We start from the raw sequence: 27,229 nt of genomic DNA, 5'->3' as shown, positions 1-27,229 counted from the left end.
AAAATTACAGCTACCTCTAATGACTGAAAATTGCAATGTTTTCCTCTTAAAACTGAGTCATATCAATGTGGATGTTCTGGTTTCTTGGTGTTTAAGGTGGGCGTAAAAATGTTTAACGACTGGATTAGGAAATAAACTTTTTTTGCAGACACATCCTAATTCAAGCAAAACAGAATTGTATATTCTTTAGTGATTAAATAATTCACCTAAGCAATTAATAAGTGCATGGGATTTAAGTATTTGGATGATTTTTACAAATGTCAGGCTTTTTATTCTGCAAAAAAATGACATTTTAAAAATGAGAATTTAAACCAAAATTTCTTCAAACATCCTCATTAAAAACTGAAAGTTGATGGTCTAAGTATGGATGTGAGAGCCCAAGGCCTGGAGAAGCAGCAGGCAGGAGTGCAGGGGTGAAGTGAAGGACAGGAACTGCACACAACCCCACATACACAGAGCAAGGACTCAGTTTTCCTCTTTGTCTGTTAGGTGGGACTACAGGTTCTAAAACAAAATGCCAAATGCTTTTTGTTCCAAAACAACCTGGCACAAATCTTTAGTTCTGTCACATCATACAGACAGTGATCTGATCATCCTCCAAGCCTTCCCAGTCTGGTTAAAACTTGTCAGCAACACTAGAACTGAGAGCAGACCTCCCTCTCTCTAGGGCCTGTCATCTGCTGAGCTGGAAGATGGTAGAGTGAACCTCTTTGTCTCCTAAATTCTGGGTCAGATGAACTCTCCTGTGGGTGGGCACTCACATTTTTTTGCATATGTAGGTTTAGAGGGGTTTACAGCACAGAGCAGTGAAAGTGATACCTAAAGAAAATTAATTTTTTGTTTGCTGCTTTAAGAGATGATATCTAGCAACAATAAAAATAAGGTTGTTTAAAGACAGACAAACTGTGAATGTCCAGGCCAAAGGGCTGCATTTCCCCACACTAACTACTTCTGCCTTTAAAGCAAAGCCTTTAAATCTGGCAGACATCAGAGGCAAGATCAATTGTTCTGCCAGAGGTAAGATTACAGTGCACATCACTGGATCAGACTCACTTGGTTTTGCTTTTAGAAAGCACAAGCAGATCAGTTGCACTGCAGAACTTGTTCATCATTAATTTCAACACTTTGCACACTCTGTAAAAAACTGTCCTTAACTGGACACGTATCAAGACTCTTGATAATTCAGTTTGCATGTGGAGGCTGAGGGTAAGGAAAGCTTTTCCTTAGCCTGAAATTCTGGTTTAGAAATTGAATGGTATCTGGATTCCTGCAAAATACCAACAGCAGCACACCTTGTGTGCCCAAATCTGTGAGAATTCCCTCTTCTGTGTCTGAGCCTGCTCTTGTTTATGTCCTTAGGAACACACATACCTTGCTTGACAGAGATGGTTATCTCTGGCTTGTAGAAACTCCATCCCCCAAATATTCACCAAGTCTACACTGATGGGAATTTTTTTGGATGGGTGAAAATGGAGGTGAAGGCCTGACTCCTTTTTTCACATTTTCCAATTAAGAAAACAATACTAGGATGCCTTTAGGATTCCCCCATCAGTCCCATAGGAGAAAGTGAACTGCTGTGAACAGAGCCTCCTTACTGAAACAGATCAGCTCTTAGAATTTATCAAAGCCTGTGAATGGCATCTCTGGTCATTTCAAGGGAAGATGACCAGGTTTCTTAGTGATATTCTTAGTGATATAGTGAGAGATTTTCTTTCTCTCAGCAGCATCTCTGAGAGCAGTGGAGAAATGACAGTCCTGCTGCTCAGAAAGCAAGAGGATGCCACAAGGGTTCTTTCAGGCTGTTAGGGAAAAGGAGTAAAAATCTTGGCTTCACTCCTTTTTCCTATAACATCACTGCGCACAAGGAGGGAACAGGAGGGCAAGCAGCAGTGCAGCCTGAACAACCATAGCTGAGCAAGAGGATCTGTTTTTGCCTTTCCAAGAGGCACAAATGCTAAGGATGTGTGATGGGTACCCATATGCTCCAGAGAGCAAGCTACATACAGTTTTATATATTTATATATATATATATATAATCATCTTTATCTAAAGGCTGAGGCTCCAGAGGCTGTGGCAAACAGAAGGCAAGCAAAATAAAAAGTGTAGTGCACACAGTATGAGCTGAAATTATAAAAGAGGTGAAACACAACAAAGATGCAGAAGTAAAAGTAGTTCACATAGCAAATATATCTGGGTGGAGTAAAATCAGTAAAGAGTTTATTTAGATTACCGAAGAAAAATAGTATGAATAGGGTTTATTTTTCAGTGACTTAAAAACCACAGTGAGATGGTTAAAACAAAAAAAAAAAAAAACCAAAAAAAAAAAGGATGAAGTGCTGGTAAGAGTACCCATAGCAACAGAATAAAAAATACTGCCAGCATCTGTACTCTCATTAAGTTTATAAAAAGGATAGTAATACCGTAATTGCCTAGACAGCATAGCAACTACCTCCAAAAAAGGGGAGATTTCAGACACATATGAAAGAATCATTAGCACAAAGTATATGAACTGGGTCACAATCCATGTGAGAAATTAATGGTTGCCATGACTGGTGCTTCATACACAAAAGGGACCTAGATCAGGCAGCCAGCATTTGGAGATGTTCCAAGACAACTCCCAGCACTTGATGTAAGAAACATGGAATGAATTCAAGTGTGTGTGCAGTGAAAGAGGTATTGGTATCAAATACTCACATACTCAAATACTGAATGATCATTAATATTAACAAACCACTAGAAAATCAAATTAACTAGAAACTGAAGTACTTCATCATACACAATTTCTATGGCATATCTTCATGCTGGCTGGACCACAGACATCTGACTCCCAGGAATGCCAATAAACTCATACAGACACCTCATCATCATTCATCACTCAGGTTTTTTATTTCTTCCCACTGCCATTTCAGCTGTGCAGCTGGATATCCCCATCCTGCTGCCCACACTGCAGTTGTGCTCACAGGACAAGTAGGAGTGGTTGATCAGCCAGAAATATGAGAATCTTTTCCTACTCTCCTCCTCTAAACTTAGTCTAAAGAAGCTGTGCTGAGGTTTGCTGGGGAAGCCCTTGTACCAGCTACAGAGCTCTATAAAGAACTCCTGTGTTTGAGCTGGTTGCTCACTGTTCCGCTGCATGAAACCTAGTATTATTTGTTCCTTTAATTATTGTAATTACTAAGTGTTCACTACATCATCTTTGCTACAGGGAGCATACCCAAGGAAGGAGATTTCTGCTGGAGCTCAGTCAGTCTGTGCAGTTGCTCCTCATTCTTGCCTTTCACCTGATCAACGTCAAGGCTGAAGTCCGAGCGCAAAGAGAAGCTGTCAGGCTGCAGCAGTGGTGTCTGTCCTGCTGGAACTTCCTCCTGCAGGGAATCCAAAAACGCACAAATCCTTCAGTTGAACAGCACCCTTTTCAAAAGGGCAAATAGCTACACGTGTACTCCCTCAGAAGCCATAACATGGAGTCACTGTGGAAGCACAGGAACTGTCTGACATTACATCTGTCAGTTCTTACACGTACAGCACTCTCCAAAGCTCTCTGCCTTAGTCGTCTCCTCTCCCTTGCAGAAGGTGGATGCTGCGGTAATAAATTCACTTCTTCTAAGGCAGAAAACGTTTCCCCATTAGCACCTGGAAAAACAGGTGAAATAGTTTTCAAAGAAATCAAAATACCAGAGAGTGCTCCAACCTGTTTATGTTTTGAAACAAGCCAATATATTGTACTTGATTCCATCACAGGAATATATTCGTTACAAATCCTGTTTATACCCAGACCTTTAAAGTAAATGAGTACTCAAATGAGCACAGCACCTTCACCTGAGAGAGAGAACACTTGGAGAATCAAAGTCATAACAGATACAATCATGTAACAAATTATGCTTGTGAATATGTTACATGGAACACATAACAACTGGGATCTTATGCCCTAATCACACATCCTTGGTCATATCTCTGCCTTTCCATGTAATAAATTGTCAGAATCTGTTCATACAAAAATAAATAACACTTTTTGATTATAATATACATGAATCCTAAGGTCATGTGGCTGCTTCAAACTTGTCTATTTCTCCTTCTTTTGCTCACTCTGGAAATTCTTTCAAACACAAACTGTTTCAAACAAGAACTTTTGTTTTTTCCTCCTGGACCAGTACCCCCTACTTGGGGCTGGTTGATGGCTTTGCTGCTGCTTGGTGCAGACAGTGGACTCCGTTTCCTACTGCAGCCCCTCTGGCATCTTCAGGAACAGAGCTTCCAAGGAACAGGAAGGACTCTGCTCAACAAAACCCCTACAGAATCCACTACTACCAACTACTCTACTGCATCTCCCCTATAGCCAAGAATAAAAACTTTGCAAGATGATTTCCCATAGACGACTGAAAGAAATTTCAAGATGCTGAAATGCTAATGGAAAATAACATGTAAAGGCCTGAGCTGGTTGGGTTTTTCTAGCCTTAGTATTTCTAGTAACTGGAAATTAAACAGCACTTTTACGTCCATGCATACAAAGGCTGAATAGAGAGACATTACATGAGGCAGTCTATACAAAAATCTTCAGAAAACTAAAAAACTTCTGCTTCAGATGATGGAATAAGTGACAGTGTCTGTAAGTATGATGTTGCAAGTGAAATGAAATAATATGTGAACAGCAGAAAAGTGACTAATTTAGAATGAATTGCTATTTTATACCCATATAATCATACTTAAAATCAAGCATGCTTGTAAATCAAAAGAATAACCATGAAAAGAATCGCTGACTATCTAAGACTTTTGTATTTCACTGCGGACAGATTGCAATTGCAAGCTGTGATTGCCAATAAATTATATTATTTGCAGCAGAACTATAGAAAAGCATTGCCTATGCTACCATTGTAACACATTTCCTGAATAAATATTAGCTTTTCCTTATCCAAAGCTGGGAAGATGTCAAAAAAGCCCCTTGACAAGACAAACCTCCCAGAAGAACCACAAAGAGCAGAGAAAGATGCTTTCTCAGGAAAAGATGTAAGGTGGTAAAAAGGGCAACTGAGCAGCATTGTTAAATGCAGCTGTCATCTACACAAATTTGTTGCAGTGAAATGTCATAAATCTCTGCATTTTAATTTGGAGACATAACTTCCTAATACTTCAAACCAATCACCATAGCTACAACCACTGCAACTTCTAAAACAGTAATAATCATTTTAGAGACACAGCTTTAGACTAAACCACGTGTCTGTACACTCACAACATGGTTAAGGGGAGGTGTAAACTCACCAATAAAAGCGCTATCCGATTCCAACAGTGAATTTTTCTGGAATTCACTAGATTTGTTCCTGAACTACAAAAGTGAAACAAAAAAAAAATGGAAATTCAGAGGCTTCAAATACATTTCTGAGGCCAAATGATAATTAATGTAAATTAATTGCCAAACTTCTGCAAAGCAAAGAGCAGCTCTACAGTGTTAATATTCCACTGTCCTTGACTTTGTGGTTTTAAAAACCCAATACATTTTTAAAGAGCTCATATTCTCTTCAAGCATTAGGGTTTTGTTTTTTTGGGTTTTTTTAACTTTTCTGTAGAAATCCCAGTTGCTGAAATTGCCTACACATGGCAACTGTTGTGGTAATTCGTTTAACACAGACATTTCCATCGAGAAATTGATCTTTGTCACTCTGCATGAGGTTCAGAACATTCAGTGCTCAAAGTGAGCTTTGCATGTAAGGTTTGTATGAAGTATTGATCAAATGAAGAATGATTCCTTATGTTTAACTTATCCCACCACATACAATCTTTGACATTAAAGCATTAAAATAACAAATTTCTACATCATAATATCAAGCACTAAGACCAATATTCATAGTTCACCTCATAGTTGCAGCCATTTGTTAAGAGAAATTCTACTGTGGAATAATTTATGTTGAAAAGCACTCTAAAATCAAAGTAGTAGAAACTATCAGAGGAAACAGAACAAGAGAAAACAAATCTTTTACTGCAGAGCATTGCTCTGAATGATAATTTCAGGCATTAAATTGCAACTATAAAAGGCCATTAATGTGATTTTTTAAAATAAAACCTGCTTCATTTTTGCATTTAGTGGCAGTATTATCCCAAGGTTAATGTCTTTGCTGTTGCACAGTCTCCTGTTTTTCATTGTTTCACATTCCCATGAAATACAACTGAACTCTGTTATTCAGTATTTTGGGTTAGTGCAGGATTCTAATTTGATAGAATTCTATTTTGCTCATTTCACCAAGTCAGAAAATAAACATTCCATCTGAGAACAGATCCAATTCGTGACTGCCGAGTGCATCATTTAAACCACCCGAATTTAGAGCAACTGTTTCAAGTTTAAAGAAGCTGTCATTTGTCAGAAAAATACATAAATTCGTTTGCTGTCGTGTTAAGTGTCATTCCTTCCTCCAAATCAGTGAAAGACACAATATTTCTCATCCTTGAAAAATAAATATAATAAAAACCTTTTATTCTTACCAGGCCCATGGTTTGTGGGTAGCTGTCCAAAGCAGGATCATTTTGATCATCAAAAGCTACACAGACAAGAGACAAAACAACAGGGTTAACATAAAAATAGCTAATAATAAAACACATTTTATCAGCTTATTATTGCAAAAATGAAGACCTGTATGCATTACATCTTTAAATACACATAAATTTTGCTGAAGGAATGAGTTTTTAAAACATTTGAAAGCAACAATTACTCCGGTTTCCTTGTGTAAATTTAAGAAGAATCAGAGAAATCAAACAGAAATCTGTAGTGCATTATTTCTAATCTCTTTTTTGGCTCCTGGCAGGGAATAACAACCACAGCAGGGACTGCAGAAAGCCCCAAGAGTAAATGTACATTCAACATGCTGAGCACACCACACTTCCAGCTTTCAAAGAGAAGTTGAACCACACAGAGATCGTTCCACAGAGGAAAGTGATAAGAATATATATGCTTTTATCTAGGGATAAAAAACTCAGTTCTGGAGGGCACAGAGAACCATCCTGAAAGTTAAGCTAACAATGACCCAATGCATCCTGGAAATGCAAAGAAGCAGAACTGAAGTTACTTTTCTTATTTTAGGCTAAGTTTTCAAATAAATTATTTAGTTAGATTGGTTTTGAGGCAGAGATGCAAGAAACACCACCTTACTCAGTGTGTAGCTGACTTTCTGTCCAGCATCAGAGCACATGGGCTGTCAGTCCTCCTGGTCTGACTTCTGGCCCATTCCTGACACATTGCTCCAGTCACACAGCATCCAGCACTGCAGCACAGCAACATCAAACCTGCTCTTGGAGCTTTCACTCACATCCCCCAGAAAAATAATCATCCAGAAGTCTGCAAAAAACTGCCTCATTGATAGGGTCACAGCTAGCATTTAAAAGCTTTCAATATTTCAAACACTGATTTCTCAGTTTATAGTTTCATTAACATATTCCTCTTTCACATAGAGAGAAAAACAAAACATATCTGAGGGAAAACTGTATAAAAAACATGTAAGGCAAAGAACACTTAGACACAGTGTGAGAAAAAAGGCATGCCTTTCCCACAACAGCCCATAACACATTATTTCACCCAGAGTATAAAAGCACATACTGTTGTAATTCATCTTTCTTTGTGCTTTAAATCAGACAAAAAAACCCACTCATCTATTTTCAGCAAGAGGAAGGTGATGAAGTTGTCTCTGAGGAAAATAAACCGGAAACAGAGATGGCAACTAATTCTCTTGCTCAGTACTCAGTGACAGACTATAAAGCTAAATGATGTTGTAAAGCAATAGGAGACAGAAAGAGAAAAAGCTGTTTAAGGAGCCTCTAGAAGCATCAGAAGAAAATACTTACAAAAATCTGCTGCCTGTCTATCAACTAATCTAAGCTAACCTGAAGAGGCCTTTCCTTGGATGTCATCATGTATGCCTACATTATCCATTAGCAGAAGCCTAAATGACTGCATGTGTTTAAACAAATGGAAAAGGAAACTTGATTTCTAGATGGTGGAGATTTCTCTGCAGAAAACATTAAATGAAAGTTTTCTCAGACTGGTCTATTAAAAATATTCTAATGGTGGAAAACCAGAACCAAGCCCTAGAGTGGTCTCAGTTGAAGCCAGTGAATTATTTTTCAGCATTTCAGTCAATCTCATGAAGAGGAAGACTGAAGTCAAGCCTATACATTCCAATTAAACATAAAGGATACTCACAATCATATAATTAAACACAGAATGTGAGATAAATGTGCTTATTTGAAACTGTGATGTTCTATAATCCATAAGCAATATGGCACACATTGCTTGAACACCAGCTCATCTGTCCAAGATAGAACAGGAATTATCTTTAACACTCAACAGGATGTTGAACAAAACACAGCTGTCACCCTCCACATCTCAGTATCAATTCTGTTAATCTTACAGGTCTGGCAACAGTGAACAGGAGCAAGCTTCAAAGCACCAGTGACCAGAAGAGGCATTCAGTTTTTCCAAAGCAGTATGCAAAAATGTAAATATTTTCCTTCCAGAGGTGCTTGGTTTTAATTAATGCCCTAAGGCTAAGAAGTAACTCCATGGGTGACTGTGGCAAGGTGGGGGGCTGTAGGGAGATGCCAGGGGATACCCTGTGCTGGGCACAGCCATTGCCACGATGGAGCTGCTGCAGGACACAGCAGGGCCTATCAGTCACGTTTGTGATACCTCTGCAAACACAGCTGAGAAAAAGCAAATCAAAGTGTGGCAGTAGGACTCAGAACAAACCTGTGAGAAGCAGCCCTGGAGGCACCAAGGCCAGACAAGAGGAGGAGGAGGTGCTCAGGTGCCAGAGCAGAGATTCCCCTGCAGCCCCTGAAGGACACTATGGTAGAGCAGATCGAAAGGTGCAAGAAGACAAAAGCAGCAGAGAGGAACTGCTGTGTAATGACCATAATTCCCCCCTGCCCAAGCCTGACAACACTCATTGCATCACAGAAGTAACTTGGTACCTGGGGTGGTAGGAAGGAAGGGGAGCAGGGACACTGAGAATGAAAGAGTGAAACTGGGCACAGGAAAGGGGTAGAAAACGTTCAGGCTTCATGCTTTTTTTTTTTTTTTTCTGCTACTCAAAGTCAGTAATAAAATATTTACGCTTATAGTAATTAGGTTAATTTTCCCCAAGGCAGGTCTGTTTTGCCCACAACAGCAGCTGGTAACCAATCTCCTCATCTGCACCTTGGCCAACTTTATGCCTCCTGTTTCCCCAAAGGGCAGGAGTGAGGAGACATAAGCAGGAGAGCAGCCAGCTGGAAGTCTGGCTGTTAGCAAAGGCTAAGCCACCACAGAAATAAAGTTACTTTTTCTTCAAAAATTTAGTTAGGCCAGTCTGAATTACAGAGGCAAATACTTTCCCAAGAAGTCTGTATGCTGCACTCAAAACTGAGTTCATTTGTACAGGTTTAAGCAACTCTCACTATAATTTTAAACATCCTCTAAAACAACTGGAAATACTGCTCTTTCATTACTGTTTGTAAAAGATACCTGAATGAACCTTACATTTGGAATTAACTGTAGTATGCAAACAGATAATACATCTACTTTTCACTGCTTCTGCAATATGCAGCCAAAATATTTTCCATGTTAGGCTACTAATGTTTACTATCTTAGGATCATCTCTTTAACAATACAAGCAACATTCTCCTTCCAGAACCTCCAAGTAGTCACAGTATCTCATATGTGGTTTCTAAAGCAAAGGCTTTTTATGGATACAGGTTTCTGAAACTTTAAAATAGATCAACCCAAGACAATGGAAATAAAAAGAAATTTCATCCATTAAAAGGAGACCAAGGTGAAGATACATTGGCTGTATTTTAATCAGTTCATAGTTCAAAGCCATCCCACTTTCTCCATGAGAACTCAAGAACTGCTCCATGGAACTTACCTGCTAACAGTTTTTTCACAGTTCCACAAGAAAGTTTCACTGTTCTATAGTTTTCTCCAAGAAACAGTAGCAAAACTACTTTTCCCTTACGATTTTTGAAATATGAGGCACTAGTTAAATTAATTCCAGGGAAACAAAGAGAAACAGTCAAAAGTAATTTAAAAACCCCAAAAACTAAGTACAAAGCCACAAAAGCTCCCCCAAACACTCAATCCTTTTATGATTACATTACAATAGACTTCCAGTGTTCTGGTGTTTTACTGTTTCATACTGCAGTGATGACAGTGCACTTGAAAGAAGTAAAACTAGAGCTGGTGGTGTGTTTTAATTCTTATCAAATACAAAACACATAATTTCACAGACATTTATCTCGGAGCATTCATTCCTTACCTTCTGTTTCTCTCCTCATTCTCATTCTGTCGAGTTTCCTCTGCTGCTCCCTCAACAGTGCCTGCTGTTGAATCTCTAGAGTCTGGTCATCTTTTGGAGGATCAGGATACATGTGCCTCAAGGCCATACGTGTTTCAGGATCTAGAGCAAAGATGCGAAATTTACATTTTATCCATAAATTAACATTTCTGAAAAGCATTTTTAAAGAAATATCCATTAAAAATAATAGTGTAAACCACCAAGAGGATGAGCAAGTTAGCAATAATTTTACAATTTTGCTATATTAAAAATACATGTTTTCTGGTAAAGAATAAACAGAAAGTTCCACAGAAACAATTTTCTGCTTGGTAAAGAAGTCCAACTCAGTCTATTTTCAGTAACCATTATATCAAATGCACGAGAAGTTTAAGCAGGAGGGACTAGAAGACAGGTCAGTGCTCCAAGTGATGGCACAGCACTGCGAGGCCAAGAACTCCATGGAATTGCAGGAACACAGAGAGATACACACACACGAACAAAATACTGCTCATGAAGTGCAGTGCATGGGCAGTAGCTCATGAAGAGCCTGATTCTTATTTTTGTCCTTGAATCCTGTGTGGAATGAAAGATGGAGGAGAAGGACAGATGTTTCCCTACCCTTCTTCATCAGTAACAAGATCTACCTGCCTTTGTATTTAAGTTCATTAAAATCCCAGATATTCTGTATATTGACAGGATCTTGTGCCTCCTTTAAGGAAGGTCGCCGAACCGGAGCCTGCAGACGAAGCCTGGCCATCTCAAATATGTCCCTTGGATTCTTCTCTCGCCTCCTGCTTCAAAGGTTTGTAAAACAAGCAGACAGCAATTTAACACCATAATATTAATGAGTTGGATGGAAATACAATACTGGTAATGTTCAGATCTTTTATCTTTAAAAAAAGTAATCAAAAGAGGAAAATATATCTGAAAGTAATGACACTGCATAGTGTATTATGAAAAAGAGTGGAACTAAGGCTGTCAATTAGATGTGTCTTTTCCAGCTAATTGGTATGATTAACTAATACATTTTTGAAGCAAACCAAATCTATTAAATAAAGAGAATGATTTTTCAGTGAGGAAGAAAGTACTTCCACAGCAGTACTGTATTCATAAGCATATTCAGCAGCAGTAGTGCTGCAGTTTACAGGCACAGATTATGCCTGAGAAAAAAAGTTAGAGATATAATTCTGCCTTAGACATCTGTTTTAGACCACTCTTCAAGAGAGAGCATTCCAACTTCCTATCTCACTAGTACAGCCATTCTTACAATAAATTTTAGCAAGAGTCTTGGAAAAAAACCCAAACACATTAGAAAAAAATTTAAAAAAAATTATATACAAGTTCTACCTTTATATTTTTTATTCCACTCATGTATATTGGTCAACTAATAGCAGCTGGTAACACACAGTAAGATCCTGTGAAAAGCCTAGCTTTTGAAACAGAAGATTAAATTCTTACCGTGTAATTGGTACATTATCATGACTGGCCACATTTAGCAACTGTTCCTGCAGTCGCCTCTCTTCACTACGAAGCTGTTTCCTCATCTCTGACAATTCGTTGATTACATTCTTCCTTTCCTCTGGAATTTACCACAAATAATTTAAAAATAAGGCATGTCAGAGCAACTTTGCTGCCTACTTATAAACATAAGTAAAAAATAAAGGGAAAAAAACAGATATAATGAAATGATAATTAAAACAAGGATTGTACAAACACGAGAATCACAACACTTCATACACTAGAAATAAGATCAGAGTTTCTATTTTGAGACAGCACAAGGACCAGAACCCCTGAACAGCAGAAAACTCAAAAATGTCACTGAAAATTTTTCACTATATTTAAAAAAGGAAAAGCTATGGAATGCAAGTGGGTGTTGCCAGCAAATAGCTTTAATTTGCAATATGCAAACCTACGCAGTCCTCAGATAACAGGAACTGCAGTGGTATCTGCAAGCACTCAGCATAATTTTCTTTCCTGACGCAAAAGTTGGATATCTGTCTGCCTAGTGGAGATTCTCTTAAGTGGTCAAGAGCTCTAACTCCAATTTTTCTTACAATCTTATGTTGACTTTCCGGACCTACTTTGGGTCTACGCTGTTTTTTGTGGTCAGGACAGCACTCCTCCACAAGTTAAACCTGTTTCAGAAATTCCTCATTTTCCAAACAACATACTTACAATTTTGTATTTTACTGACTTTTAGACTTCAGTGTCCAGAACCTAGCAGGCAAGCAAGTCTTACTAGTTGTAATCCTCAAACAGGAGACTCAATTTATACATCTTTATTTCTCTTGCGACAGAAGGTCTGAGTAAATCAATTTCCAATGGCTGCATTAAGAACCACTCTGCCTTCCATTTAGTGGAAAATCCACAACTCCCTGGAATGGCCTCAGGTACTTTCTGATGCAGGCTGGCATTTATATGATATCAATAACTACTACATTTCATGTGTTGTTTCTTATATACTTGTAAAAAAAGTATCAGCGGAAAAATTACTGCTTCCCACCCACATATTGCCAGGGTAACTAATATAGCAAAAGCAAAGGAGATCCTTCCAGCACACTTGAATTTTAGAACCACCAGTGAAAGCTAAGAGGAATGAGGCAAGGATTAGGCAGACTAACAAAGCAGGTAGAATTTAAGAGTCAGAACTGCAATGCTCTACACTCTGTTGGTCTAAACCCTTACTCAGCCAATCCAAAACTTTCCTGTTTCTGGTCACAGTGGTACCACTGTTCTGAGAGATCCAGCACATCCCATGCAGACTATTCCATTACCAGAGTTTTTACAAAAACGTATTTCCTTAAGATGATGCATAATAAAAGCATTTTTATTTTGTCCTAAATCTTAAGACATACCATACTAATACTTTGATAGTACTGAGAGAGAGAAAACACCTAGACAGAAATGCAAACTTTAAAGGTCTGTTCTTTTGCAGGCAAGAAAAGGAACTGTAATGGTTTTGTTGTAATAGAAGGCGAGCTTGCAATGAAGACAAATACTCACCTAATGAACGCAGCTGATTTCTTCTAGCAGGGACAGGTGGAGAGGGAGCTCTTGGCTGTGCAGGATCCTAGTGATCATCACCAATATGAAATGTAATTTGTAAAAGAAAGAAATTACAGTACATATTATTTCCTTATTTTACATCTAATTTACATTAACAGTTGGAAGTCAGAACTGCGACCTTAGAGGTTGTGAATGCCTAAGGTTTTTTAAATGTATAATCCAAATTACTATGACAATACCTGTAATGCACTATTCAGAGCTCTAAACAAATCTATTCTAAGTACTACTAAAGAAATAAACTGACCTACCTGCAGAGCATTCTTCACATTTAGGAAATTTGGGGAAAGCAATGGTTTAAAGTGTGACATAAAATATTATCTGAAACTGCACTATAAAGTACTTAGCCCAGTTCAGACAAAGTGCTGGCAAAAAAAAAACAAACACTTTTTCAATAAAAAAGACAAAAGTGTAGCCTGAGATTCAAATATCACAAACAATTATTTAATCTACTTTCTTCTAGGAGTTCATTTTAAAAGCCAAAAAAGCCCCAGAGAAGATCATCAAGTAAAAGAAATCAGAGGTCTCAGAACCACTACAGTAACTCATTTATGATGCTTAGAAGAAAGCAAAGCATATTAGGAGTAATGATCTTCTTGTACTTTCAAAAACGTGAAGATTACACAGGAAAGTCAGTAGCTACAAATCAACATTAAACTTCATGCCTGAGCTAAATTCTTCTGTGAGTGAAAATGATGACCTGCTAGATTATATGTAAACTTTGTTATCCTAAATCCTGAGATCATCAGACCCCTGGTAAGTGTCTGGACAGAGTATGTCCTCTCCAAAATGAGGTACTCATTCCTACAGAAAATACACACGCAGAAAAAAAAAATAACATACTGCCAATAAAAATTCTTCAATACTTGAAATAAAACTTCACCTTAAATTTCAGAGCTCCAAGATTGATTAACGCAAAGACTGTCTCGTTATCCTTGACATTCCAGTATAAATGGCAAACTTTAAAAACCTGGCATGATTTCATACAATGTAATGTCTTAAATAAAGCAGTAGAAGTTTGCTAAAAGAATCATACTTGTGCACAGTAAGACAGATGGCTCTCAGCAGAGGGAATCCTTTCTTCTTTTTTTACAGATTTGTTCTGAAGTGCGGGAACGATGGGTGAAGACTGTCGTGACAACTGCAGGGAAGAAACCAAGACTGAAACTACATTCTTATAGCTTCTGAATAAAGTGTTATTTTGCACAGGGAAAGTTTTGTTAGTGTTTGCCCTTTGACAGGAAAAATGCTCCTAAGTGCATAAAGCGACTGCAAAAATTTTTTCATGTGATTTTTGTTTTCTACCTATAGAAATTTTAATACTTTTTTCTATGCTGTAGGGTGGTTTTTACTTAATTTGTATTTCAGCTACGTATCTGTTTTTCCTCTAGACATTTCCTTTATATCTGTCTATTTTACAGAAATGACAGAAACTCGGTACAAATTTTATAAGAGAGAGAGATTTTTGTTTAGGTTCCTTAGGTTTTGTCCATCAGAATTCCATGTGATGGATTTCTTATATCATCCAGGTCAAAGGAAAATAATTAAATTACCAAAAACACCACGGTTCAAGATGAACAGTCCTACCAGTCTTCTAATAAGTAATTTTATTTATATTTACACCACAGCAAATGCAGGTCACAGTACTTCACAGCAAATATAAAAATCAGCTATTGAGTGCAGATTATTAATCTTGCTTTCACCATTTTTAATGCAAATTTGATCAACAAGGTAAGTTTCTACTGCAGTATTTCTGATTTTTCCCTCAGCTCTTCTCTGTTTGCGCATTAAGTATAGTGCAGTTCGATAAGCTGAGAGGGGAAAAACACTGAAGGTAGACATCTAAGAAACCATGTGATTTCCTTAAAATTCAGTTATTTTTAAAAGTTGTCTTAAAAGCAGTTAAACATACCATCTTCTTTTCTTCTTCCATCTTTTCTTTCTCAAAATATTGTCTAAGTCGTTCCTCTTGCTTTTCTTCCTTTTCTTTCCCTTGTTTCTCTGCCTCTTTTTTTCTTTCTTCATCTAATTGAATTACTTCTTTATTTTTCAATCTTCGCTGTAACATAATTAATACATTAAAAAAGAAACAATTACTAAAGTTTTGTTTTCTTTCTCTTTGAGAATTCAAAATTACACGTCAAAGTGATTAGTATGAAATAAAAAAAAAGCGTATTTCATTAGTCTGACTTCAAATATCCAAATTAAAATGTATCTCATGCAAATATCAAACTGCAGCAGCCCTGGCTTTGCTAACATCATTAAACAGAATTCTTAATAACTTCTATCAACACATTTGAGACCCCAGATCTGCCATCAGTTATGGCTAAACTGTAGGAGTCATTTCCAAAAATTCAGATTAAATTAAAGCATACTGCAGACATGCACCACACTATCACAAGACCACAGAGAAATTATCATCTGGTCTCAGTTTTAGTCGTGTGACTGTGAATAGCAATGACATCAGTTAGTTCCCTACTCTCTGTCAGACCAGCTCTGGTATCCAGAAGACAAGGCTCACCCTGCTAATTAGCTCATACTAGGGAAGGAGAATTTACAATATAAGATAAACCTTCCATCTCAGAAATTTTCAAGTTCCACATCCTGATCTTATTTTCCATAATCCCAAAGGGCACTTAAAGACTCCTCCTCCTCCTCTGACAGCCTTGTGTCCTCTTCCTTGATTATTTATTATATTCTAAATAATGCAAATTTATTTAAAAATGCAAACCCAAGAAATAAAAAATTGTAGTATTAATTAATCCATGGGTATTGATTTAGGTTTGAATTTACCTCCGTGAAAATTATTCACTAGATTTGCTTGGCATTCATCCAAAACAAGCAGTGTTCTTATCTCAAAGACACCTCCTTGCCAATTCAAAAAACTTCTTTACAAAATATTCCTCTATAGCTACATTTTTCAAATAATTCCTTGAGAGCTAGATCGAAGACAAAAACTTGGATATTTCTTTTAATTCACCAATTTGATAAAGCTTTTTATTGGCCTCACCACCAGTTTCTTTCAGAAAGGAGAGCACCACTGTCATTTATAAAACTACTTTTTTTCTTAAAAGAATTAACAGTACTTCAAGTCTGCAGTACCGTAGAGTGAGAAGAATGTGCTAGTTAATGCTAAAAATCTGCCACCTCTCCTCTGCCTAATGCAGCCTCATTTAAAATCAAAGACCAATTCACAGTACAGTTCTCGGCTTACCTTCTGACCTACAAAGGGTTAGTTTAGGATGGAAAGAAGTCAAAGTATCAAAATACTACACCTCCTCATCTTTCCTCCTTCTCTCCTCTAGTTCTTCTTCATATGCTTTTTGAATTCTCATCCTCTGCTCTGCAAGTCGTTTTTCCTCTTTTTCTTCTTCGATTCTAAGTTTTTCTCGCTCTGCTTCTTCCCTACGTCTCTTCTCTTCAATCTTAAAAATAAAACAAAGAAATATTCTGTCAAAAACTGTCAATAGCCAGTAACAATCTGATTAACAACATTTACCATCATGATTTTTGCAGTACCTGCTTGCAAAATCAAAAGCTATATGGTGCAACTGAAAGAATCCTAGAGCTTGTCCTATATTTAAGCTTCAGAATTCCCTTAAAATGAGATTATATTTTACCATTTCTTCTTGGCCATTGGAAATACAGTAAAACTACTTATAAACACTACTAATAAAACCAGAGTATTTCCTAACACTTGTTCTATTCAAGATGTGCTGGAGTAACACTTTTATTCACTGATTAAATAATCAAAGATGGGAAACCAAAAAGATATGGTAATTCTCTTTTTCCGTTCCACAACTGCAGTATTATTAGATAAAATGCTGACTTACTGAAGCAAAAGATCTTCCCATTCTTTAGTCTATTTGGCAGCCCTATGCATGGAAAAAAACCCTGATCTTTTATTTTCAAGAGATCCACATCAAACTACTGTATGACTTTAGTAGTCTCTTAAATTATCTATTATTTCCTTGATAATGGTATTTAATTACACTGATATTTAATTCATGCAGCATAAGATTAAATGTGAAGTATTATGGATAGAAGACAAACTGGTTGAAGAACAACCAGGTTTTTTATACCCATCAACAAATAACTACACTGACTGGTCACCATTTCATTTTGATTAACGTTCATTTTTATCACATAGACCTCCAAGGGCAAACATCTTGGTTTCTGTAGTCATTTATGTATGCAAACCTATACTGTATGCACAGTTTCGAAACTCAATACTGTATTTAGAGAGCTGTACTTCAAAAAAGAAAAAAGAGATAGAGCCTAGATTAAAGAATTTTTTTAAATTATATTTTTATTAAGAAATGCTTGTCTAAGTGATGCTATTATATGTAAGCCAAAATCCAAAAAAACTCTACAATATGTAGCTTTTGGTACACCTCTTGTGTGCAGAATTGGCTGTGATAGCACAAGTAATATCTTTGGTGGGCAGTGATGATATACTCTGAGAGCAAACCCTCTTTTTACAATTTATTTCACTAGATGACATCTGGCCTGAGCATTCACCTGGAGACGCAGGAAGTTCTTGTAGGATTCCTGTCGCTTAAGCTGCTCTGGGGATGGAGGTTCACCAAACACATTACCTCGAGCAAAAGGAGAGGCCTGTGCAAATGTAATACCTAAGGGAAGGGAAAAGTTACAGATAAAAAACAAACAAAATTTAAGACAGCAAGCCAGAGTGAGGAAGGGGGAATCTGAGACACTTGTTTCAAATGGAAGCTTAATAAAAGCCGTAACTCGAGGCTATAGCTGGGCTACAAAGTTCTTACATTTTCTGCCTGAAGTAATTGCCAGGTTTTGACCATTTAATACCATCCAAGCAAGCTGCATTTTTACAAAACAACACCTACTAAAGTCACCTATTCAGCTGTTCAATCTGCTGCTTGAAGATTGAACATTATCTGCAAATCTAAGAACATTATCTGCAAATTAATTAGAATAGAAAATACTTTACACCTTGTAACTTTACTGCTTGCAATTCCCCTGACTTAGGACATACAATTTTGTTCCTCAAGTTTATTCACTCTTTAAAAACAGAGCATCCTAACAGAAGAAATAATTACACAAAATAGTTAAGGATGCTACAAAAAGCAAAGTCCTCGGAAATAAAATTCTAAGCAGACAGAAATCTGAATTCTGCCAGTCTAAAAGTGGTTTCTGTAATATAAAGTTTTAAGTGTCAGGTTTCCTTTAGCCCTGAGTTATGACCACAACATAACCATACAGTCTCCAAAGCTCTAGATAGGAGGATTAATTAAGACACCACACAGAGCAGGTTTTGCAGAACAGAATCCCTACAAGAAGCAGAGAAAGAAAGGAAGTAAAGGAAAAGTAGAGTAACTTGTGTTAACTTTCCAGCTCATGCAGTATGTTCTTCACTTGTATCATGTCTGCTCTGAAGGATAGTGCCTCAAAGATGTGCAACAGCAATAGCTCCACTGAGCTGAGATGAACTTCACATTTCCCTATATGGTGAGGTAACACCCAAGTCAGATGAAAGCATAAATAACACATTAAAGTATTCCCACTGGAATGCACATATTTACTGCTGCAGTCTAGCCTTAGGAAGCATGTGTTTGCATACCAATGAGTACACTTGGAGATTACTTTTCCCTAAATGGAAGCAGTGCTTGAATCCTTCCAAAATATAACTAAATTGACATGTAGTTCTTTCATGATGGAGTTACTTCCATATATAAAAGCAGAATAAATTTTATATACCGTTTAGAAGGCATGGGTACAAGACAGAAAAGTTACTATGGAAAGTATCAAGGAAAACACTTACTGTGTATTGGCTACTGTCCTGAAAGTTCCTCTTTTAACAGGGCAGTGTACCAAAAAAACCCCACAAAACCAAGTAATCAAACCCACCAAAACACACACAAAGCCACTCTACTAAACGGCTGATTTAATTCAATGTGCAAGACTATGAAGTTCCCATCACTGATAGGCACCATCTCCTGATACCAAAATAAGTGATCTAACCAGAGGGCTCTTGGCTGTTTTACATTATTACTTTATCAGCCTTCCTGTTTCACTTCTTACTAAATGGTTAAATATACAGTCTGTTAGGGATACAGAGAGAGAGGTGGGACAGAAGAAAAGGTGGGACAGAAGAAACAAAAGTCAATGATAGGGGATGCTGAACTGCAATTGTGCAACATAGATTCACTCCCCAAATACCATGTAATTCTTTATTAAGAAGTGCTACAATTGAAACAAGATAAGGAAAAGTAGAGTCTAAGCTGAGTTGAGAAGATCATCACCAATCCTGGCCTCCTCCCATTCTAAACAGGGACAGGTCTGGAGTAACACAGTGCTCTCATTCAGATGTCTCACAAAAAGTAGAAGATAAAGATGGATTAGTTTTAAAACATGAAAATAAATCAAAATCCCTAGAAGTTGGAGGCATTGCACAGGGCTCCATATGTACCCAATTTACCTTTAAGTTTTTAGAACTTGTTAACCTAGTTACTGTACCGATTTCACCCTAATCTCTAACATCATACACCTGAAGACCTCCTTTTATTCCACAGTCTCGCCTACTACACAGCTGTATTTTACTGTGTCATTTAAAAATAAGACAAGCACATACAAAGATTTTATTAGAAAACACCAAATCTGGAAAACTAATATATTGATCCTGACTCTTCAGGGCTAAAACAGCTTTAGTTACCATTACTGACAAGACAGATAAGATTTTAAGAGCACACAGTGACAGCAATGAAGAAATTTGGGAAAGAAGCATGATACTGACTTCACAGGTACAGAGCACTAACACTATCACAGGACTACCAGAAAGAGGTAAAGAACTATGGAATTTTGATCACTAAGACTTTATGGATAGGTAGAGGAGTAACACAGTATTCTTAAAAACCTGCTGTTTTATTTGTAGATGCTTCTGAGTTCTCAGGTCTTGAGGAGGCCAAACTTAGGTCAACAATAGCCCTTTTATCTTCATATAGTCTTGCCTCTGGATTGTGATATGCCTCTTCATTTCGCTTGTGCATGATATTCAAATCCGCTAAAGGAAAGGGGAAATAACTGTTTATAGTATTTTAATCTCATAAAGGCATGTTCATTGTAGATTCTCTAAAATACAGGGGATGTTGATCAGATTCCACTTTTCCTGAGCATATCAGCCATGGGAAGAAAAAATTCAGGCAAAGACAAGAATACACAGGCTAAGGGTGAGATACTAATGATTAGGTACTATTCACTAACAGATTAAAGGATGTATTTTGTTACTTTTCTTTTGTCAGGAATTATTTTTCAGAACCCTCCTCCTGTCTTCCCTGCCTCAAAATGCTATAAATGGAAAGATAAAGAACTCAAAGACAAAACTGACTTGACAAGTCTGTGTGGACAAGCAAATATGTAGGAACCACACTTTCTTCTATCTCCTTAAAGCTGTAAAAATACATTTGAGTTTAGTATTGGTATTTTAAGTGCTGAATCTTTCTAATTACTGTTGAGGGAAATAAGTGTAATTGAAGCACTGAAGCATATTTTGGTGTTCAGTAATAATCCAGGTGCAGATTTCAATATGTAAGCAAAGCAACATTACCCAACATTTTCATCAAAATTTACATGGTGCCTGATCAAGATGTTAATTTCAGCTCATTTTGAAGTGTTACCATACCACATTTAGAAGGCTCATTTCAAAACAAAAAACTACTGCACAGTTTTTAGATTACCTTTTGAAATAGTGTTTCTGATAATTATGAATACCTTTTGTCATTTAAGCACACAGACTCCTGAAAACTTTAAATTCCATGCCCCTCTGTTAAAGCTACCTTTGCATATATCAAGAGTCTCAAAAGCTATTTACAGATATTTTTAAGAGGATAAAAAGACAAGTCACACCACATAAAGAAGACATGTCAGAAAGCATGTTCTGTTTCATGACACTTGACTCATAGCTCATCCATCATGCTGCCAAGCTATGGTGGGAGAAGTATTTTACATATTTAATTCAGGAAAACAGAGTAAGAAACTTCTTTCTCTTGATTTCTCGTTTATAGACAGAGATAAACTTCTCAGCAGTTACATGCAGAGCTCAGGCCAGTACATTTTCAGTCACACTACTGTTAAAGCCTAGAGGAGGAAGCCAAACACCTAAATGCCATACCTGAAGTCAGGCAGTATGAACACCTCTATCTGTCCTGAGGTTAAATACAAGTTTGGATTCTTAATACAAGCTTCTAAACTTATAATTTGGCTACAAAATCTTTAAAAAGCATTTAAATTTTACTCACTACTCTCAAAATATACTATTAGTTTTGACATATGCTGCTCAGATGTCATACACCTGAAACTAATTACTGCTATAGATAAACTGTTATCCAGTAAATATTTCATTATTTTCTGGAAGGGTAAATGAACAACCTGGATCATAGCTATCTTCCAGCTCACTACTTCCATCTTGTATAAAACAGCACATGGAAAAAAGTAAGCCTTAAAAAACATTACTGCTGAGTGCTCTTTATATAGCCATTTTACCAGCAGTGTTACTTTGGGAAATATTTATATTCTGCTTAGCTTTGTATATTTATATAAACCTGTTTCCATATTTTTATATCAAAAATAGTGATTTCTAAGCCTAGAAATCATTTTTAAGAGGAAAAAAATTTAAAACCTCTTCCTGTGACATGCTTAAATAAAAAGCTTCACAACAGACTTCAGCATATTTGCATTGCAGGTGATTCTGACAGATTGTTTTCCTCCTTCTCCCTTTACAACTGCTTTGCATCTTCACTTATAGTTGACATATCCTGTGTTTCCCATTTTGTTTGGATTCTCTTCTTTGAATGATTCTACAGAAATCAAAATAATAACTCAATTATTCCTAGAGTGCATTTCCTTGAAACAAGTAAGTCTTACTTGTCAAGGGCTACCAGTGTTATAAAACAAGGAACAATATGGCTGAATGGAGCCCTTACGAGAGCAAGAAAACATCAGTCTTGAAAAGGGCATAATTTTCACAAACATACTTATTAGATTTCCTTCTGCATCTTTGAGAGGAGCTCCACCACCACCTCTTCCCCAGGGATTGTAATTCCTCATTTCTGCTTCTAACTTCTCCTTCTCCTCTCGCTCTTGTCTGCGTCGTTCTTCTCTCTCTCTTATCTAAAAACAAACCAAAATTAGTTCCACAATATCACACTGAGTAGAAGTTTAATAAAAAGTTAAGAGAGAAAACTGAATGGTCTCATTATCTATTTCCCACTGTCCATACTGCAGACAGGACATTGCATTCTGTTGTCAAAACATGCACGTCCAGTTGTGCATAATCAGTCTAACATCCTACACAGTATAAGACTTCCAAGTTCCAGAAATGTTCACATCTGACATTTGCATTAGATCAAAAGATCCATATCTTTGGATCTTTGATACAGATGTTTATACTGCCTGAAAAATGAAAAGGCAAAATTCTACAATATTAATGCACTTCCTTCTCTCAATCTGGTATGTTTTGTTTAACCAAAACTTAGACTGGAGATGGCTCCTAATAATAAATGCCTTAACAGAATGTTACATAATTCTAAAATAATTCATAAAATAGTTTTCCATAGAAATTCACTATGATCTATGTATATAACACAGGAATCTTCATATGCTTTGTTCTTCTTTTTCTTCAAAATCATTTCTGTAACTAAGTCTCAAAATAACTGTAGCATTTATAAAGTGAATAGCTGTTAAAAAGTCCATCTTCAACTCAAAGCTTTTAAAACATTAACTATTTATCTATTTAAAATATATTGTCTTTTTCTTAAGTTTATTTCTCATTTGCATTATAAAAGCATTTTATTAGATAAGTATAATTAGATAAATGAGATAATTAGATGAGGGTGGGGAGGCATAGGAACAGGTTGCCCAGAAAAGTTGTCAATGCCCCATTCCTGGAACAGTTCAAGGCCAGGTTGGATGAGGTGTCACACAGCCTGGTCTAGTGGAGGTGTCCATGGCAAGGGGGTAGGAATTAGATGATTTTAAGATCCCTTCCAACCTAGGCCACTCTATGGTTCTATAATTTCCCTTTATAGAGTAATCACAATTTTCTAAGAGATATAATGAGTCAACAAAGACCCATCTAGCCCCTTCAGCTGTTTACAAAAATCATCAGTCGGTTCATCTACAGAAAAAAAAAAAAAATACCCTCTGATTGCTTTGAACCATAACAACTATGAAAGACTATCATGCCACATTTATTAGACCTTTATGTCAAATTTTACAGTCTCTCATATAGCAAGGTAATACTTACTTAGGACTATAATGAGAAAATGCCTTCAGAGAACCACATGTACAGTATCTGACACTATTCCTAAATGGTCATGCTGTTTTTTATTTGACCTTGGTAGGCAGCCTCTCCTTTATCCTTTATGCATAAACATAATTAGAACTATAGTATTTTTATAAGCATTATTTACCTCTCCCAAAGAAATACATAAAAAATAAGAAAATGTTAAGTGCCCCTGAACTGGGTTCTAGGAAAATTTCTGCAAAAGTAACATGATTCATCATGGTCAAATATGTTTTGTAACTATAAATTCCCACAAAGTGAAGCAGCAAAAGGCCACTAAAGTGAGCATAAGAATCAGAAGTCTACTGGAACAGGAGACCCAAAAAATTTCTCTCATCAAAAAAGAAGCTAAGAAGAAGTAAGACACCATCTACAAACACACTGGAGATAAACATGAGGCAAACCTTTGAATTAGTGTCTAAATGATCATGAAGAACTTACAGAAATTAGACTGTTCCTAAATAAATACAGCAATAATGAAATATCAGAGCAATACAAGCCATTTCTTATAAGATGTGGGTTCTTATGTTCATGAAAATAATTATATAAAGGTACATGCATGTCTGCATGTACATAATCAGTTTGTTGTAATGTTTTTAACATTCTCTCTGTCTCTGACAAAAAAATTCAAGAGCTTATTGTCCACCTGAAGAGCTAAAATGAGCTAAAGCAGGGTCAGAGGAAGGAAGTGATGAAAGGAAGGAGAGATAAAAAGCTTTTCATTTGTAAGCTGCATAAAATTGTCTGGAAGAGTACTATAGTTACAACCATTAAATGTCAAAAAATAAAAGAATGATGAGTCAGAAGCTTTATCAGTACCTGCTGTTGTAGTTCTTGTTGATAAGATAATGCTGCCTCTTTGGAAGGCTTTGTTTTTTCTTCAGAATACACTCCTATGCTTCTTTGTCTGTCTCCTGTATTCCTCTGTCCAATGTTGCATCTAAATTGAAAAATCACACATATAAAAGGAAAACATCACAGGGTCCAGAGGGGGGGGTATTTAAAAAAAAAAAAAAAATCCCTTCCTGGAGTATTTAAGAGCTGTTGTTTCCCAAAGTCTGTTTATAATCACAAACATTTTCTTAAATCCATATGAAAATGGCAGTTCACTGAATTACTCTTTCATTGTCTAGACAGAAATCCTTAATTAAAAGTTTGAAGAATTGTCTTTAACACATTTTAGTTCAAAAGCATATCTGTTCTCAGCAAAGTATTACTCAACACAAAAAGACTACCAGTACAGATAAATAATCACGAAGAATATGAATATAGATAATACTTACACAGGCTGCTCTACTGGGGCCTGGCCTAAAGGAGGATCCAGACTAGGTATGGGTTGCATTCCCATCATACCTGTACCATCTGCACAGTAAAAAAAAAAACAAGCCATATTTTAAATTTTGAGTGCTCAGATATAACTATTTGACATTCGATGAAAGAACACAGTTCACCACTCAAACTCTGTGAGTGCAAAACAAACAGGACTCCCAGCTTCTATAACAAACTCAGCTAACCCTTAATGACCTCTAAAGCAAGAAATACAATGCCAAGGTACAAATCTATTTCCTAAATTCAACTAAATCCCCTTAGATTTTCAAATTACCTCATTAACATATTCTAAATCAAATTTAAAAATTAAATTACTTGTTTAATGTAAACAAGTTATCCTCATTCTTTCCAAATGTCAACCAAATCAACTAGAAAGTTATTTTTCTAAGGTTTTTTCTCCTTTATTTTATCTTTTCTGTGAAGGTAGCACAAAGTATTTTTTTAATATTTGTTTTTTTTCTCTAAAAAAGAAAGAAAAGGGAAAAAAAGAGAAAAACTAACATGACATAATCCAATCCCTCCCTACACACATCACAACAGTTCCAATCATTAAATCATCATGAAGCAATGGATAGACAAAAAATGAGTTCTTAAAATATAAAAGTAGACCACTTCATACATTATTTTAATATATTTAATGTATTAATAAATATCTTTAAAATATTGGCAATTTTATCTAAAATCATAACAACGCCAAAACACGTAATTAATTATTATGTAAGTGATTTTAGGAAATTATGTTTTAATTATCAATATTACAAAGAAAATTATCTGGGAGGAGCAACAGCAAAGAATCTGAGACTATTGCTTGTTTAAGTGATGAACAAGATTTCTAGAAGTCACAGCCCTTTTTGTTGCTGGAGAAAATTACTTCATTCAGAACCAGTATTGAAAAAAATTCCTTTTCATTCAATACACATCTAAAAAATTAACAAGTTCTACGTTATTTGTCATTTAACTAGATTAAAAGCAATCATATGAATCACTCTAACAACCCATCCACCTAAAATCCTCAACTTACAGTATGCAAGAGCAGGATCCAAAGGATTCCTAGCCCCATAAAAGTAATAAGCATCATCATAAGGTGTTTTATAGTTGTCTGTCAAAACTGGTGGTGGAGGCGGTGGCAATGGTGCAAGCCTTAAAGAAAAAAGGGACACAATTCCTTGGTTTGTTGTACAACTGAAAAGATATCATCAAAAAAAGTGGGGGGAGGAGAGAAGGAGAAGGGAAAGAGAATGGAGAAGGGACAGGGATGGAAAGAGAATTCATTACAGAAAAAAAATCTAGATTTAGTTCAGCTGCAGACCTCTCATTAGTGGCATGCAGGAACAAGCTGCAGCAAGTCTCAGTGGGGAATTAACCATCCCTGGGGGAATAGTACATGAACCCAGACTATTCCAGAGATCTAAAGAACATAAATCAAGCACACCTTCTTTAAGTGGCTCATTTAATGGCAATTCCTGACTGCCTCAGTAAAGAAAACAAGGCAAGATCTGATCAAAGGGTGAATATGCCCTGTGCCTGAAGCTCCTTCTCTCCCTGAACAGTTTAGTCACAATCACAGTACCTAGTGGAAGCTGTACTTGCCTACATCCTGAGCTCAGCCCTGAGAGCCAGCTTAATTAATAAGAGCCAAACTCATGCCATACCAGCCTTCTGAAAACATTGACTCTGCAGAGCATGTGCTCAAGCATTCTCACAACGTGATTCAGTATTACAGGCATGGACATAATTTCTACAGCTCAACCCTTTCCTACACAAACATCCACTATTAGAGGGCTGCCTTCAGAGATAATCCAGCCTCCATGGATGCTCTTAATAAACTATGAGCAAATTTACATTAAAAGTTTATTCCAGTGCAAAGTAGTTACTTTTCTTTTATGTGTCAAAATGCTATTTCTACCTTCACCAGCTCCTTGGAGAAGGATCAACGGTACTACTGAGCTCTACCTCAGCAGTAATAACATGCTAAACAACAACCTTATTTAACATGTAAAATGAACATGATGGTGAAGCACCTGGGAGCTGCCATTTCCCCAAGACTGCTGACTAGGCCCCTCTGGAAGTCTTTATCACTCTGAGAGTCTTCATTCACTGGAGAGGCTGAACGGGCAGGCATTGGAGTTTGGAAAGCCACTCTGGGCCTTTCAGGAGGTACTTTCTCTTCAAAAGCTCTTGCTGTGAAGCCAAACTGCTTCAATCTATTTGGCTGAAGGGGAAAAAA

The 27,229-nt window shown here is 36.7% G+C and overlaps 1 protein-coding gene across 5 annotated transcripts in view; it reads right to left on the bottom strand.

The window, feature by feature from the left end:
• Nucleotides 1-27,229, bottom strand: part of CSPP1 (centrosome and spindle pole associated protein 1) — a 55,157-nt gene that overhangs the window by 1,403 nt on the left and 26,525 nt on the right. For 3 of the 5 annotated variants that reach the window (XM_062489466.1, XM_062489483.1, XM_062489493.1), the window contains 18 exons: nt 27,024-27,214; nt 26,024-26,142; nt 24,957-25,035; nt 24,493-24,613; nt 22,364-22,499; nt 20,248-20,394; nt 17,877-17,989; nt 16,631-16,780; nt 15,268-15,414; nt 14,392-14,496; nt 13,296-13,362; nt 11,751-11,871; nt 10,941-11,086; nt 10,275-10,415; nt 6,472-6,527; nt 5,257-5,320; nt 3,524-3,633; nt 3,215-3,365 (listed from right to left, as the gene is read on the bottom strand). In XM_062489466.1, the coding sequence (XP_062345450.1) occupies nt 3,215-3,365; nt 3,524-3,633; nt 5,257-5,320; nt 6,472-6,527; nt 10,275-10,415; nt 10,941-11,086; nt 11,751-11,871; nt 13,296-13,362; nt 14,392-14,496; nt 15,268-15,414; nt 16,631-16,780; nt 17,877-17,989; nt 20,248-20,394; nt 22,364-22,499; nt 24,493-24,613; nt 24,957-25,035; nt 26,024-26,142; nt 27,024-27,214 (2,164 nt within the window). Of the gene's footprint in view, nt 1-3,214; nt 3,366-3,523; nt 3,634-5,256; nt 5,321-6,471; nt 6,528-10,274; nt 10,416-10,940; nt 11,087-11,750; nt 11,872-13,295; nt 13,363-14,391; nt 14,497-15,267; nt 15,415-16,630; nt 16,781-17,876; nt 17,990-20,247; nt 20,395-22,363; nt 22,500-24,492; nt 24,614-24,956; nt 25,036-26,023; nt 26,143-27,023; nt 27,215-27,229 lie in introns of those variants that run through there. The other 2 variants (XM_062489474.1, XR_009933045.1) reach the window with 2 other exon arrangements.

The sequence above is a fragment of the Cinclus cinclus genome, chromosome 1 (genome assembly GCF_963662255.1).
Source record: "Cinclus cinclus chromosome 1, bCinCin1.1, whole genome shotgun sequence".
NCBI lineage: Eukaryota > Metazoa > Chordata > Aves > Passeriformes > Cinclidae > Cinclus > Cinclus cinclus.
Note: the sequence above shows the minus strand (reverse complement) of the source record. Positions and strands in the feature narration are given on the sequence as shown.